The 14,967-nt window shown below is 40.8% G+C and overlaps 1 protein-coding gene and 2 pseudogenes across 5 annotated transcripts in view; 1 reads left to right on the forward strand and 2 right to left on the reverse strand.

Annotated features, from left to right (window-relative positions):
* The window catches only part of ZMYM6 (zinc finger MYM-type containing 6), a 43,859-nt gene extending 34,215 nt beyond the window's left edge, over positions 1-9,644 (reverse strand). Inside the window, exons 1-2 of one of the 5 annotated variants that reach the window (XM_036872207.1) lie at positions 9,497-9,644; positions 8,274-8,440 (exon numbers count right to left, since the gene is read on the reverse strand). Coding sequence is in view for 4 of the 5 variants with exons in the window: in XM_036872216.1 (XP_036728111.1) it covers positions 8,274-8,366 (93 nt within the window). In the remaining variant the exon portion in view is untranslated. The other 4 variants (XM_036872216.1, XM_036872238.1, XM_036872224.1 and 1 more) reach the window with 4 other exon arrangements.
* Positions 581-1,002, reverse strand: LOC118905525 (annotated as a pseudogene).
* LOC118899729 lies at positions 6,129-6,510 on the forward strand (annotated as a pseudogene).
* Positions 9,645-14,967: the final 5,323 nt, after the last annotated feature.

The following is a 14,967-nucleotide window of genomic DNA, read 5'->3' on the forward strand; positions in this document are numbered from 1 at the left end:
AAACCCTGGTCCCCAATTGAAATTAAGTTCCCCTGTTGTAGCTTCTCCCATCTCCTTTCACTCATAGCACTTGTCATAATACATCGTATCATATTTATTTGGGTGATAATCTGTTTAATGTCTAACACCCCTCCTCCTCCCCCACACATACACTAGACCAAAAGGACCATGTCCACTAGGGACAGGGACCATATCTGTTTTTCCACCTCTGTACATTCAACACCCAGCACAGTCAACATAACAAAGAAGACTATGGGTTCCGAGAGCAGACAGAAACAGGTGTGATCCTGGTTCTTTTTTTTTTTTTTTTTTTGCAGTGGGGTGGCCGGGCACCAACACAACTTGATACGTTTGACTGTATAGGACAATGGTTACAGAACACAAAGATTCAGAAAGACCCACTGCTTGGGCCCAACAAAAGACAATATTCGCCCTCTGAATTCATAGTCCTCGGGGCTGCAAGGAGGACAGGCTTTTTCCTACATGCCTCTGGTAGAAGGTCCATGACAGTACTCAGTAGAGCCATATCTGAGCCTAGTTGTATGCGGTGGGTAGATAAGACGGGCCAGCCTCATTTCAATTACTTGGGTGCGACCCTGAAGACACAGATGTGGATGACTGAGTTGTTGTAGATCTGGGTCAGCAGCTCTCATGTGTAAGTCTCTGGTTCCAGCTCATCGACAAGCTCCACAGTGGAGGTACTGGCACCACCTGCAGGGACCCGAAGCTGCCAGCCTGAAGCTGTAGGGCAATGTTGATGGTGCAGTTAATGGCCAGGCCCAAGCCGTGGATGTAGATCTCAGTGCATGAGTTCTGACCCCATGCCCGTCCGTCCAGCAGTTTCTGGCAGTGGGCCAGCTGGGCCTTAACATCAGTCTTCATGTTGACAGAAATGTCATTGGGCTTCCGGCGCAGGCAGTGGGGAAGCCACATCCACAGGGTGTACTAAACCGGGTCCAGCTCAGCCTCGACGGCCCCGCAGGGCTCTCGGTTTTCAGCCATACTGTGTGCCTCCCTCCGGTCCACAGTGCCCTCCACGCGCATGTGGCCCACTCCCGCCAGGCCACTCAAGCGTTGCGCCAACCCGCCAGAATACAGAATGCTGCCCATGACCCCAAGGCCCCAAGAAGGGAAGAAAAGAAAAGGGGTATGCCGCAGGAATGCCAGAACACTAGCGATCCCGGTTCTTAAACAAGTTATTTAATCTTTCTCAGTTTCAACTTCCTTATCAATAAAGATAATATTATCTAACCCACTGGACTAGATTTATGGGGGATAAATGATTTAATACAAATAAAGTATGTAGTGTGATGCCTTACAGTTAGCCAGAAGTTAAACATGATTTAGGAACAAAAATGCTAGCTCTTACTATTTTCATAATTATGACATCGAATAAATATTTGTTGAATGAATGAATCTAAGTTCATTCAATTCAAAGTGGACATTCAAGTTCATTCAATTCAAGTGTTCTTAAACATTATACTTAAATAACAATATTTATTTATTGGCACTTGCAAAAAAAGGAGGAAGTTAAAAGTACCTATATACACCTCCTTCAACTTACCAAAAAGAACATTTAAGACTCAATAAAAAATTATCATCTTACCATCAACTCAATCTCTAGTATTTTTCTAATATACCTGTTACATTTCCCTAGTCAGTTTCTTTTACTTCATAAAGTAACTGTTCCACACCTCCATCACTCATTAAGTCCCAACCCCACATACTTACTGCTCAATAATGTTTCTATTTCACCAAGAAAACAGAAGCAGCTAAGTAAGAATTCCTGTAACATCCTGATTCCCCCCCTCCATCATGCCTACAAATTGATCAGCAAACTGTCCTTGAACCTTACAGGAAAAGGCAACCTTCTCAGCCATGACTAAAACAGTGCTTATGTTCAGGATCCCTTTCCCTCTCCCTTCTTACAGCACTTCATACTGTCTTTGTGTGTCCTCAGCCTCTCTCCACTTCGTCAACTAAAAGCAGCATGAACCGTAAAGAGGCAAAAAGGTAGTTTATTTGGGTTCTTAGAATTGTAATTCAGGGATCACAGATGCTGGAAGAACCCAGAATAGTGTCCCATTGGAGGAAAATGGGTAGAGGTTTCTACGGGGAAAAGGAGGAAGTTCACGAAGGCTTACACAAGCTGTTTACCAAGAATGTGGATTGGACGATAAATCTGTTCTGTTCATACGATTGGGTTATCAAGCACGTCTCATCCATTACTAGGGAAAGGTATGGCTTCCTTAGTCCAGAAAGAGTCCAGTTCTCAGCATTGTTCTTTCCTTTTGGCAACTCAGCAACTATTCAGCAGTTTTACGTTAGAGAGTTCAGCAAAAGTTCAGCATGGGCAGCAAATGTGGAGATCCTCAAGACAGTCTCAGTCATTCTTGCCTTTGTTCCTTTCACAACCTCCATATAGGTTGCTTCCCTTCAGCTTATAAGGAACTTATTCCCTAAGGAACTACTGCCCTCTCTTCTCTCTCCCTTTACAACCGAACTTAGAGAAAAAGTATTCCATTCTTTCTCTACTTCCTCACTTTTGATTCCCTCCTGAACACAATGCAATCAGGCTACTGCTTCAACTGAAGGTGTTTTAAGATAACCAATCATCTCACTATTGCGTAATTCAACAAACAATTTTAGGTTTTATCTTACTTGGCTTCTCAGATACATCTGACACTGCCAATGATTCCACTGGTTGTCTTCAGATTATGTTATTACTTCAATTCATCATTACTATTTCTTAGTATCCTTCATTGATCTTATATTCACCCCTGAAGTCAATGGTTCCAAATTCAGTGGCATCAGAAGCCCCTAAAAGTCTTATTAAGACATAGAGTGTTGGGTTTCAGGCTCAGAATTTCTGATTCAGCAGGTCTGGAGCAGGGCCCAAGAATATACGTTTCTAACAAGTTCCCAGGTAATGATGAGGCTGCTGCTTGGGGGACTACTTTGAAGCCATTTTGAAGCACTGAATTAATCTAGTTCCCAGCTTTCTATCCTGAGCTCTACTCTCTTTTCTCTACTTTATCACCTATATAGGGTTATCAGATATAGCAAATAAAAATATAAAATGACCAGTTAAATCTGAATTTCAAATAAACAACAAATAGTTCTTTAGTATAAGTAAGTCCCAAACATTGCATGCAACATATTTATATGAAAAAATATTCATTGTTCATTTGGTAATCAAATTTAACTGAGCATTCTACATTTTTATCTGGCAACACTATACCTACAGGTAGATAACTCTCTGATCTCTAAATACCACATCCATATGGGCAAATGCCTCCCAGTGCAAATTACCACTTGAATGTCCCACAAGCCCCTTAAACACAACAGATTCCAATACTTATTACTTCCCCCCGAATCCTGTTCCTAGCCCCTCAGTAAATGGTATCATCACAAACTCAACTTACTGAAGCCAGAAACCTCCTGAGTATTCCTGGATCCTCCTTGACCCTCATATTTCATTTGCTATCTCTAAGTTGGATCAATTCTACCTAAGCATCTAAAATCTATTCTCTTCTCCCACTTTACTACTGAAATACTCAACCACTAAACACACCACATTCTCTCACCCCTCCATGACTTGGCACATGCTCTTCTCTCTGTCTGAAGATCTTAATCAATTGCTATAACTCAAGCGCTACCCACCCTGTGAAGCCTTCCTCTCCTCCCTAGACAGACATAAGGGATCCTTTCCCTGTGCTCCCAATGCACCTTACACAATATTTAAAATTACAGTAATTACATAATACTGTGATTTTATATCTGTACAGAAGTGGCACAAAGCAACAGAAAGAATATGTTTGAAGCCAGTCAAAACTAAGTTCCTACTTTAGCTCTGATGCTTCCTTTGAGTTTGCAAGTTACTTAACCTGTCCTTCCTTCAGTTCCCTCCTTTGTAAAATGGGGTAAGGATACTTCCCTCCTATGTTTGTAGAGTTTAAATGAGAATAGGTAAGACATACTTAGCATACCTTCAGGCAGGGAGCAGTCATCCAGCAAATAATTACCTCTCCCATTTCCATACCTTTATTCCCCCTTACACTATCAATTCTCTTGAGAGCAGAGGCCCTATCTTTTCATCTTTGTAGCTCCTCTGAAAACAAAATAACTAACAAAGTTTAGCATCCTAGTTAAGGGTTTGGGCTCTTGAACCAGACTGCCTGGGTTCAAATGCTAACTCACCCATTTACTAGTTGTGTTACATTTAGTTTAGCAAGTTACCATCTGTCTCTCTGTTTCCTTGTATGTAAAGTGGGGATAATAACGTACTTAACTCTAGGGTTGTAAGCATCACATGTAAACTGCTTACAATGGTGTTCAACAAGTGCTTTAGGTTATATAAACAGGAATAAAAGTCACTGAACGACTGAATGAGAGCTCAACTATAGCTTTAATATCCGGAACAGACCCTTAGTATATCATAAAATACTCAACTTTTCAATTTTTTGCCTATTTTCCAATATTCAAATATGACATGAAAAATTGCACACACTATTTGTTCAATTGGCTTTTCCATCATAGGCCACACTCTCAATCATGAAAAATTATAGCCTATTCACCTTGAAGCATTAATATAAACCAAAAGGAACTAAGTAGGTCCCTATCCACTTAAATTTACAATGTAAGCTGTTAATGGGATTTTCATTATCACAATTTTTATACAGAAAGAATACTCAATTAACTCAGTACAATATTTCTTAAATTTTTATACTACAGGCAAGGTACGATGAAAGAAATATTGGATCTGGAATTTTAAAAAACTGGTTTTGTATCCCAGCTGTGCCATGAGACCTTGGTGAAGTCACTTATTCCGTCAGGCTCAGTTTCCTCATCTGTGAAACACAGGCTCTTTTATTTTAATTATTGAGCATGTGCCAGTCATTGTGCAAGGAATTGAGATCAAATAAAACCAGACCCGGGAAAACAAAATTCATTGACCTCCAGATGCCATAATAAATGTAAAAGCACTACACGATTAAAAAAAAGAGAAAGAACGGCTAATTCTACCTGAGTGACAGTTAAACTATATCTTAAAAGAGGAGGAACTTTTTGCCAAGCTACCCAGTTTAGGATACACAGGCAGAAGAAATGGCATGTGCAAAGGCAAGGAATTAAAAATCAACAGAATATACCTTTCTGTGAAATGCAAATAGTTTGCAGGAGCATAGATTAGAAAAGGTGGGAAGCACTACTGGGCATATACCCTGAGAAAACCATAATTCAAAAAGAGTCATGTACCACAATGTTCACTGCAGCTCTATTTACAACAGCCAGGACATGGAAGCTACCTAAGTGTCCATCGACAGATGAATGGATGAAGAAGATGTGCCACATATATACAATGGAATATTACTCAGCCATAAAAAGAAACGAAATTGAGTTATTTGTAGTGAGGTGGATGGACTTAGAGTCCGTCATACAGAGTGAAGTCAGAAAGAGAAAAACAAATACAGTATGCTAACACATATATATGGAATCTAAAAAAAAAAAGGTTCTGAAGAACCTAGGGGCAGGACAGGAATAAAGACACAGACGTAGAGAATGGACTTGAGGACATGGGGAGGGGGAAGGGTAAGCTGGGACGAAGTGAGAGAGTGGCACTGACATATACACACTACCAAATGTAAAACAGATAGCTAATGGGAAACAGCCACATAGCACAGGGAGATCAGCTCGGTGCTTTGTGACCACCTAGAGGGGTGGGTTAGGGAGGGTGGGACAGAGATGCAAGAGGCAGGAGACATGGGGATATATGTATATGTATAGCTGATTCACTTTGTTATACAGCAGAAACTAACACACCATTGTAAAGCAATTATACTCCAATAAAGATGCTAAAAAAAAAAAGAAAGAAAAGAAAAGGTGGGAAGGATGAGTGATGACACTGAAGAGGAAAACAAAGGCCTAAACATGGATAGTTCAGATGTCACACTAAAAAGTTTATGTTTTGTCCCGCATGAGGAGACAGGGTCTTTAAAGAGAGCAGTGTCATCAGATCTATAAAGAGTACCATAGTGCGCTTTCCCTGTTGCTGGGGAAATGCGTGGGAGGTAGAGGCCCCGGTGCATTCAAGATTCAGCTCCACCCATAACCCATTGCTGTGGCCATAACCCACCGCCTTGGTGGAGGAAAGCATTTCCACTGGAGGTGTAATGGACATTAATACTGCTTTACAAGAGGTGCTGAAGACCACCCTCATCCAGGATGGTCTAGCATGTGGGATTCCGAAGCTGCCAAAGCCTTAGACAAGTGCCAAGCCCATCTTTGTGTGCTTGCATCCAATTCTGATGAGCTTATGTCAAGTTGGTAAAGGCCCTTGTGCTGAATGACAAATCAACCTAATTAAGGTTGATGGTAACAAGAAACTAGGGGAATGGGTAGGCCTCTGTAAAACTGACAGAGAGGAAAAACCCTGTAAAGCGGATGGTTGCAGTTGTGTGGTGGTTAAGCAAAGAGTCTCAGGCCAAGGATATCATTAAGGAGTACTTCTAATAGAAGAAATGATCAAAATAAAAACGTGGCTCTTGTTCCTCAAAAAAAAAAAAAAAAAAAAGAGTATCACTATACAGAGTTTTGGTGAGATATGTGACTGAAGACATGACGATGAATAGGAAACTGTTATAAAAGTCCAGATGAGAAATAATAAAACAGGGAGGAAAGAGCAGGGTAAAAAAAAATTCTTAAAAGGTAGAACCCACAAAACTTGACAAACAAATGGTTACTTCTGGCAAAAAGAAGAGAAAGAATTTACCATATGGAGGGAAAATAAGTGTCATGGATACCACCATCCCCCACCCCACATCCTGTAGACACTACCTCAGAACCCTTCGCAGCACAGCATTTTAGGAAGGCGTGGAGTGGATGAACAAGACAACATCTACTTGACATCCCTGTCCTGGAATGACACTGCCTTTGAGATAATATGAGAAATAGAGTATTATCATTATTACTTATTTTATTATTTATATTTTCAATATTATTGATTTGCTTATGCAATGAAGCCAATAACTAGAGTATAAAGCAAAAGAACTGTCCACGAAGGAAAAAAAAAATCGTTTTTTGCCAGAACAACTAACTGGTCTCTCCACACTAATCTCCACAGATTTCCAATCTGGGTCCCTAAAAGGTAGCCATATGATCTTCCCAAACATGTTTATCTTATTCTCCCAAGTAAAACCCTACAATGGCTTCCCAAAGCTCTCAGGAGAAGACCAAAATTCGTAACAAGGTCCACAAGGTTCTGCATAATCTGGCCCCAAACTACCTACAGTATCTCATCCTAGAAGTAGGATAGCATAGGCTCTGAAGTCTGATACCTGGGTTTGAATTCAATCTTTGCCATTTATGAGCTGTGATCTGTGGTAAACTGCGTGACCTCTTTGTACTTGGTTTCCTCATCTCTAAAATGGGGATAATAATATGGTTCTGAGAATGGTGCCTGGCACAGTCTAAGTACATATAAGTATTAATAGTAATAAGTTAGTATTTATAAGGTCATGTTATTATGATATAATATACTCTACATATTGACATATTAATACCACTATTAGTATTGTTATTATGATCATCACTATCATCGTCATCACCATTTTTGCACCTCTTCTGTTCCAGACCCGCTGGTCTCGCAGTCCTTCAAAAGAACCATGCATCTTCGCAAATCAGAGCTTTCCTGTATGCAGATCACTCTACCTGGAACTCTCCTCCATACCTTCGCCTAGTCAATTCATTCTTCATAATTCAGCTGGCAAATCCTTCTCTAGCCCCCTGCCCCCAATCAAAACTAGGTTAGATTCCCCATTTCAGGCTTTTCTTCCACAGCACTTGTCTTAGTTTGTAATTATATATATCATGTGATCAATTACTTGTGTAAGGTCTATCTCCTCTACTAACCTGCAAGCTCTATGAGGGAAGGCACTAAACTGATTTTGCTCACTCCTGGATCCCCAGAGCCTGGCATAGAGTAGACCACAAATACCTACAGAATAAATGGAAACTACTATCGGATACAAGACAATTTTTTAAAAAGGTACCAATGGAAAAAGGGTAATACACATTACTTTCTTCTCACAAAAAGAAATATAATAGAGTTACCAAGATCTTTTTTCATTCAAAGAGCAGAAAAGGTGATCTACTCATCTAATGGGGAAGAAATCAGTTTGGGTTACCTTACAAGTCAGAAACTAACTAAAAATTTGAATTCACCAGGTAGAAAAGAAGAAATAAAAAAAAATTTTTAATAAATATGAAATGCTTACTTGAGCATTGTCAGGTTCTTCTTTAATTTTGTCCAGAAGCCCCCGCTGTGGTGCCATCGCTTTGCCACATTCACCATCCAAAGGTTCTTTCATTCTAATTTTTTAGGTAAAGGAATTCCCCGGTCTAAAACTAATAGATTTCTTCTTGGTGATGGATGGCTGGATTCCTAAAACACAACATAAAGGATTGGTATTCCGGCTTTTTTTTTTTTTCCATGTTTACCTATATCAAAAGCTTTGTGTTGAGCACAAAGTTTTAGAGCTAAGCATTTGAAAAAAACAACTCTTCTGGGGCCATGACTCTTCTCCTTTCTTCCTGCCTTCTGCTTCTTTAGTAGCTGCCTTCACATAAAAAAAGTCTTACAGCAATAGCTCCCACTTCCCTGATAGCTTTAAAGACAAATACTCTGGTCTTCTATATGTTGAAAGTTACTGAGGTAATTAGACTGGCAGACCAACACGTGAGAGGAAGTTACCAAGCTCTTAGAAGAAAGGACTCAGAAATACTGTTTCTGAGTCCATGAGAATTAGTACTTGGAGGCCCACCTCAGCTTATATTTCTCAAAGTGGGGCACACCAACCTCCCCACCCCCACCTCTAACTCAGCCTTCACTAGAGGCCTCCATAAGGGCCCCAACTCTCGGCTTAAAGATAGATGAGAGCGCAAGTTGCCACCACAAATGAACAGGTATGCCCTTACTTAAAGTGGACCACCTGCAGGGTCTCATGGGGGGGCCATGCCCAGGAATGAGCCCCTCTGAGATTCGCTTCCCAATACGCCTTCTTGTAAACAAGATTAGTCATTCAGCGGACTTCCCTTCCCCTAAACAGGACGTAGTACACCTGAAGCAAAAAGGAAACTCTCCAAAGTTGTCTTTACCCAGTCAAGCCAGACATGGAAATGGGCAACTGGCTTAACAACCAGTGCGAGGGATGAGAACTTAGAACCACCGGCCACAGTTACAACAACCTATGGGCTCTCGTGTCGTAATCGCTCCCAAAATCTCGTCCCCACCAATAATTCCCACGCCTGTCACAGGGTACAAACGCTGCAACTTTGTATCTTTTGGAGAGAACGCGACCCGCAAATGCCTGTCAGCGTGTCCCTGCAGCGAAACCGCAACGCCCGACGGCGCCGCTTCCGCCCAGCGCCCGCCTCGTCACGTGGCGCGGCCGCCGCCCCGCCCCACGCGGCCCCTCCCGCTGCTACCGGCCGCGCTCACCTTCTGGTGGCTTCCCTGCTCCCGGGGCGCACCGACCGGGGAAGGGGGAGTAGAACACAAGGCCCCCACGCTGGGACGAAGATTATTTTCTCTCACGGGAATTTTTCCGCCTCATCCATTGCAACGCAACACCCGGACAACTGCGCGTGCGTAACCCTGGTCTCCGCCCCCTTTCCCATTATGCTCCAGACCTGAGCTGAGTGGATTTCCCAGCATTCCTCTTTCCTCAGTTATGGTTGACTTCTTAAAGAGACCAAAACCCAATGGTGAGAAGATAGAGGAATGGATTGGGAGGAAACTAAGGGGCGTAAGATGACGCTGTTAAGTGCCCTGCACCATTCTTTATTGCCCATGTCTGGAGAGGTGACCTGCCAAGAGAACATGAATAAATAATAGCTGATATTTATTAAGCCAAGTGTTTGGTAAACACTTGATATGAATCTTTCCACTTAATGCTCACCACAGCTCCAAGAGGTACAAATTTTTGTCTGGGAGCTGTAAATGAAGACATTAACTTGTTCAAAGTCAAGATTTGATGTGTTTTCATTCAACATTGTTTTGGAGATACATCTATGATCTGTGAGGCTGTCGTTTATTTGTTTTGACTGCTGTATAGTATTCCACTTTATGAATGTGCTACAGTTTAACTGTCTACTTCTGATGGACATTTGAGTTATTTCCAATTTTTGGCTATTAGGAATAATAGTGCCGTGAACATTCCTGCCTCTTGTGACACATATGCTAGGTTTATACCTAGCAGTGAAATTGCTTGTTGTGTATATATGAAACTTAAGTGGATAATTTCAAACAACTTTAGAAAGTGGTTGTTTCAGTTTGTACTTCCACCAGCCATTTATAAGAATTCCATTTACCCCCCATCCTTGCCGGTAATTACTACTGTACATCTTTTTAATTTTAACCATTCTGGTGGGGGTATAGTGGTATCTTGTTGTGATTTTAATTTGGATTTCCCAGATTTCTAATGAGGTTGAACCCATTTTCATGTTTTTTGATATCTGGATAGCCCATTTTATGAAGTGCCTGTTCAAGTCTCTTACTCATTTTTGTATTGGATTGTCTGCCATTTTCTTATGGATATAAATTCTGGTGTCCTTTGATGAACATAAAAGACCTTTATGCTTAGTGTTTCTTGTGTCCTGTCAAGAAATATTTTCCTACCAAAGGTTCTGATTGACTTATGGAATTGTTATTACTTTGTCTTTCTCATTTAGATCTACAATCCATCTAAAGTTGTATCTTCTGTATGGTGTGAAGTAAGTCAGGTTTCATTTTTTCCATGTGAATGTTAAGCTGATTAAGTGCTGTTGTTTAAAAGTCTGTGCTTTCCCCCACTGTTCTTTATCATCACCTGTATATATATAAGTTGTCTATAAATGCGGGTTTGTTTGAAGACTATGTAATCTATTCCTTTTGTCTCTTTTTGTGGAAATATCACACTGTCTTTATTTCTGTAATAGCTTTATAATAAATCTTGATATCTGGTAGAAAAAGTCCTTTGTCCCATTATGTTCTTCAAGACTGTCTTGGCTTTTCTTGGTCCTTTGCATATTCATATACATTTTAGAATCATCTTGCCAAATGTGACAAAATTTTCCTTATAAATTTTAGAGTCAGCTAGGATTTTGTTTAGTATTACACTAAGGCTGTAAACCTGTTTTGGAGAATTGCCATTTGTTATACACTGTGTTGAATTGTTTCCCCCAAAAAGATATGTTGAATTCCTAACCCTCAGAATGTGACCTTATTTGGGAATACGGTTGTTGCAGATGTAATTATTTAAGACAAGGTCATATTGGAGTAGGATTGGCCTTAATCAAGTATGACTGGTGTCCTTATAAGAAGAGGAGATGTAGAGACAGACACATGAAGGGAGACCACCAGTTGACAATTGGGGCAGAGATTGAAGTGCTGCAACTGCAAGCCAAGGAATGTCAAGGATTGGTGTTAAACACAAGAAGCTAGAAGAGGTAAGGAAAGATCCTCCCATACAGATTTCAAAGAGAGAATGGCCCTACTGAAACCTTGATTTTAGCCTGCAAGCCTCCCGAACTATGAGACAATAAATTTTTATTAGTAGCACTTTATGACAGCAGGCCCAGGAAACTAAGACAGCATTATATAGGGTTGACTCCTCCAATCCATGAAAATGGTATATCTGTCCATTTATTTAAATGCCTGTAATTTAATAATGTTTTATAGTTTTTAAGTATAGCGAGCTAACATCCTTTTAAGATTTTTTTCTGGATCTTTGATATTTTATGTCATTTTAACTGGTAAAATTTCATTTTCTAATAGTTCATTTCAATTGTAGAACTACAATTGACTTTTGTATGTTGGTCTTGAAGCCAGCACAGTTGCTAAATTCATTTATTAATTCTAACAGTTTATCTATATATTTAACAATTTTTTTTTTAGTTTTCCAACTATGTAGAGAATAATGACAAATCATCTCTTCCTTTCCAAGCAGATGACTTTTATTTATTTAATTTTCTTGCCTTATTGTGCTGGCTAAAACCTCTAGCAATGTGTTAAATGGAAATAGTGACACTGGACATCTGTATCTTCTTCCTGCTATGTTGCTTTCAACATAAAATCATTAAATACTATATTTGCTTTAGAATTTTTGCAGTCACCTGTGGGGGATTAAATATGTTGTATTGTTTGCAACTCTTCCCATCAAGGAAGGGAGTCTATTTCCCTACCCCTTGTTTCTGGGTTGGGCCTTGTGAATTATCTTGACTTATAGAATATTACAGAACCAATGTCATGTGAATTCTCAAGCATAGGCCTTATAGTCCTTGCAGCTTCTGCTTTTTTTTTTTGGCTGCGTTGGGTCTTTGTTGCTGCACATGAGCTTTCTCTAGTTGCAGCAAGTGGGAGCTACTCTTTGTTGCAGTGTGCGGGCTTCTCATTGAGGTGGCTTCTCTTGTTGTGGAGCACAGGCTCTAGGCCCGCGGGCTTCAGTAGTTGTGGCACGCAGCCTCAGTAGTCGTGGCTCGTGGGCTCTAGAACGCAGGCTCAGTAGTTGTGGCACACGAGTTTAGTTGCTCCACGGCATGTGGGATCTTCCCGGACCAGGGCTCAAACCTGTGTCCCCTGCATTGGCAGGCGGATTCTTAATCACTGTGCCACCAGGGAAGTCCCACATCTTCTGCTTTTACTTTCTTGGAACATTCCTACAACATATCAAAGTTAGATGGGTTAAACTACTGAATAATGAAAAGTCATGCAAAGAGTGGCCCCATGGCCAGCACCAAGGCCCCATACTTGTGAGTGGAACCATCTTAGATCCTCCAGGTTGCTAGATGACTGCAGCTTCATGAGCAAGCCCAGGCAGAAGAATTGCCTAACTAAGCCCAAATTGTAGAATCACAAATAAGTAAATGGTTTTTGTTTTAAGTAAATAAATTTTGGGGTGCTTTGTTATTTAGCAATAGGTATCTGTTCCAGAATTAATACTTAGAAGTGGAGTACTGCCAATACTAAAACCTAAAACATACAACATTGGCTTTGGGACCAGGCAGCAGGCAGGGTTTGGAAAGACAGCAAGGAAACTGTTAGTGGAGTCTGGAAGAGCAGTCAAGAAATTGTTATTGGAGCCTAGAAAAAGACCAACCAGTGTTATGTAGTGACAAAATGTTTGGCAGTGCTGCCACCTGTACTAACTTAGAAGACAGAAAATGTACTTAATGAACTTGTGGACCTAGATTAGGGGATCTCCAGAAAGAATACTAAAAGTGCCTATTGATTTATTTTAACCATCTGTGATAAAGTATTGTAAAAGAGAAATAAGCTAAAGAAGAAACGATTTTGTTTTCAAGCAGAAATTAGACAAAATATAAAGGGTCCAGGACAGTCTCTCCAGCTAGCAAAATATCATCAAAATAAGAAATGGCGGGGGACTTCCCTGGTGGTCCAGTGGCAAAGACTCATCCTCCCAATGTAGGGGGCCTGGGTTCAATCCCTGGTCAGGGAACTAGATCCCACATGCCGCAACTAAGAGTTGGCATGCCGCAGCTAAAGATCCCGCATGCCGCAACTAAGACCCAGCATGGCCAAATAAATAAATAAAAGACATGGCCTCAGAAGAAAGACTGAATCTAGGACATTACAGGTAAAATATGGCCTCAAGGTCAAGATCAACACAAGAGTGCAGCTGTAAGAACTCATAAGGAGTTAAACAGTACCTCATAGACCCTCTCTCTCATCTAGATAGAAGGGCTTCTAAGAAACGTAAGGACCTTGTCCCATAGCAAAGTGTGGTCGAAGCAAGTCACAGGCCAGCTTTATGAGAGTTCTGTCTCAGAAAGAAGTATGGATGTGGTTTGCGGGGCATGGAATGAATCCCAGTAAAACTCATAAACACCCACAAAGTTTTTAAAAGGAACATTTCAGCAAAAGCAAAACCTTAGACTATAAGGGGCAATGACAATTTGAAATGAAAAAATCTCTGGTCCCCAACTTGCTATGGGCAGAGAGGAGCTGAAAAGTCTACTCAGCTGCAAAAATGGACCATTTCTTATGGAAAAGGAAAATTTCTCAGGGAGCAAAGCCACACACCCAGAGAGCAGAAGCAAACACATTTGAAAAATGCATAAAGAAATCATTCCCAAAGAACAGAACAATCAAAGAACATTCCCTGTCCTTAGAGTAGGAGAATCTAACAACAGTTGCCGGGGTTGTGAATTACTATGAATCAATGACTGTTATGTGCTTTCTGTTCCTCCTCCTTTTGAACAGGAGTGTCCGCTGGAGTCATTATGTCTCTGTATCATCAGATGTATAGAGTGTGAGGGGCGGGGAGTAGGCGGAACTCCCCTAGCTGGTCTTTTTAGTTCACAGGTCTCTGTGAAACTTGATTGAAAAACTACACCAGAGGAGTTTCATCCTCATAGGCCTAATTTATATGGGAGATTGTTGGAAGATGGAGGGAACAAAAAGTGCCCACCAAACTGAGAAGGTATCTTGAGTTATTTTCCTCAAATAAAGTTATGGATGATAAAATGTTTGAATCCCTGTGTATTAAAGACTAAATTTCTATAACAAAGAAACCCCAAAATGCAATAGCTCAGATAAAACTGAAGTTTATCCTCTCATGTCACAGATCAAGGCATGTGTTCCAGGTCATTAGCAGCTGCACTTCCACACAATCATTTATGGACAGAACATTCTCCCAACTTGTTTCTCCATCACTGAATCTGGGTAGAGGCACATCTTGCTGAGAGCATGGAGTAGGCACATATGGGTCTTAAGTTGCTGGGCTCAGGAATGGCACTTAAACATTCTGAGCACATTCTGTTAGAGACAGCTTTGTCCACATGGCCATGTATAGCTGCACTGAGGGTGGAGGGAGGGAATAGTGTCATGTCCAGGCTACAGTTATAATCCCACAGAAAAGGGGACTGAATTTTATTGGAAGGTTAGCGACCTCCACCACACTTTGTATAGTA

Source organism: Balaenoptera musculus, chromosome 1, assembly GCF_009873245.2.
Source record: "Balaenoptera musculus isolate JJ_BM4_2016_0621 chromosome 1, mBalMus1.pri.v3, whole genome shotgun sequence".
NCBI classification, from domain to species: domain Eukaryota; kingdom Metazoa; phylum Chordata; class Mammalia; order Artiodactyla; family Balaenopteridae; genus Balaenoptera; species Balaenoptera musculus.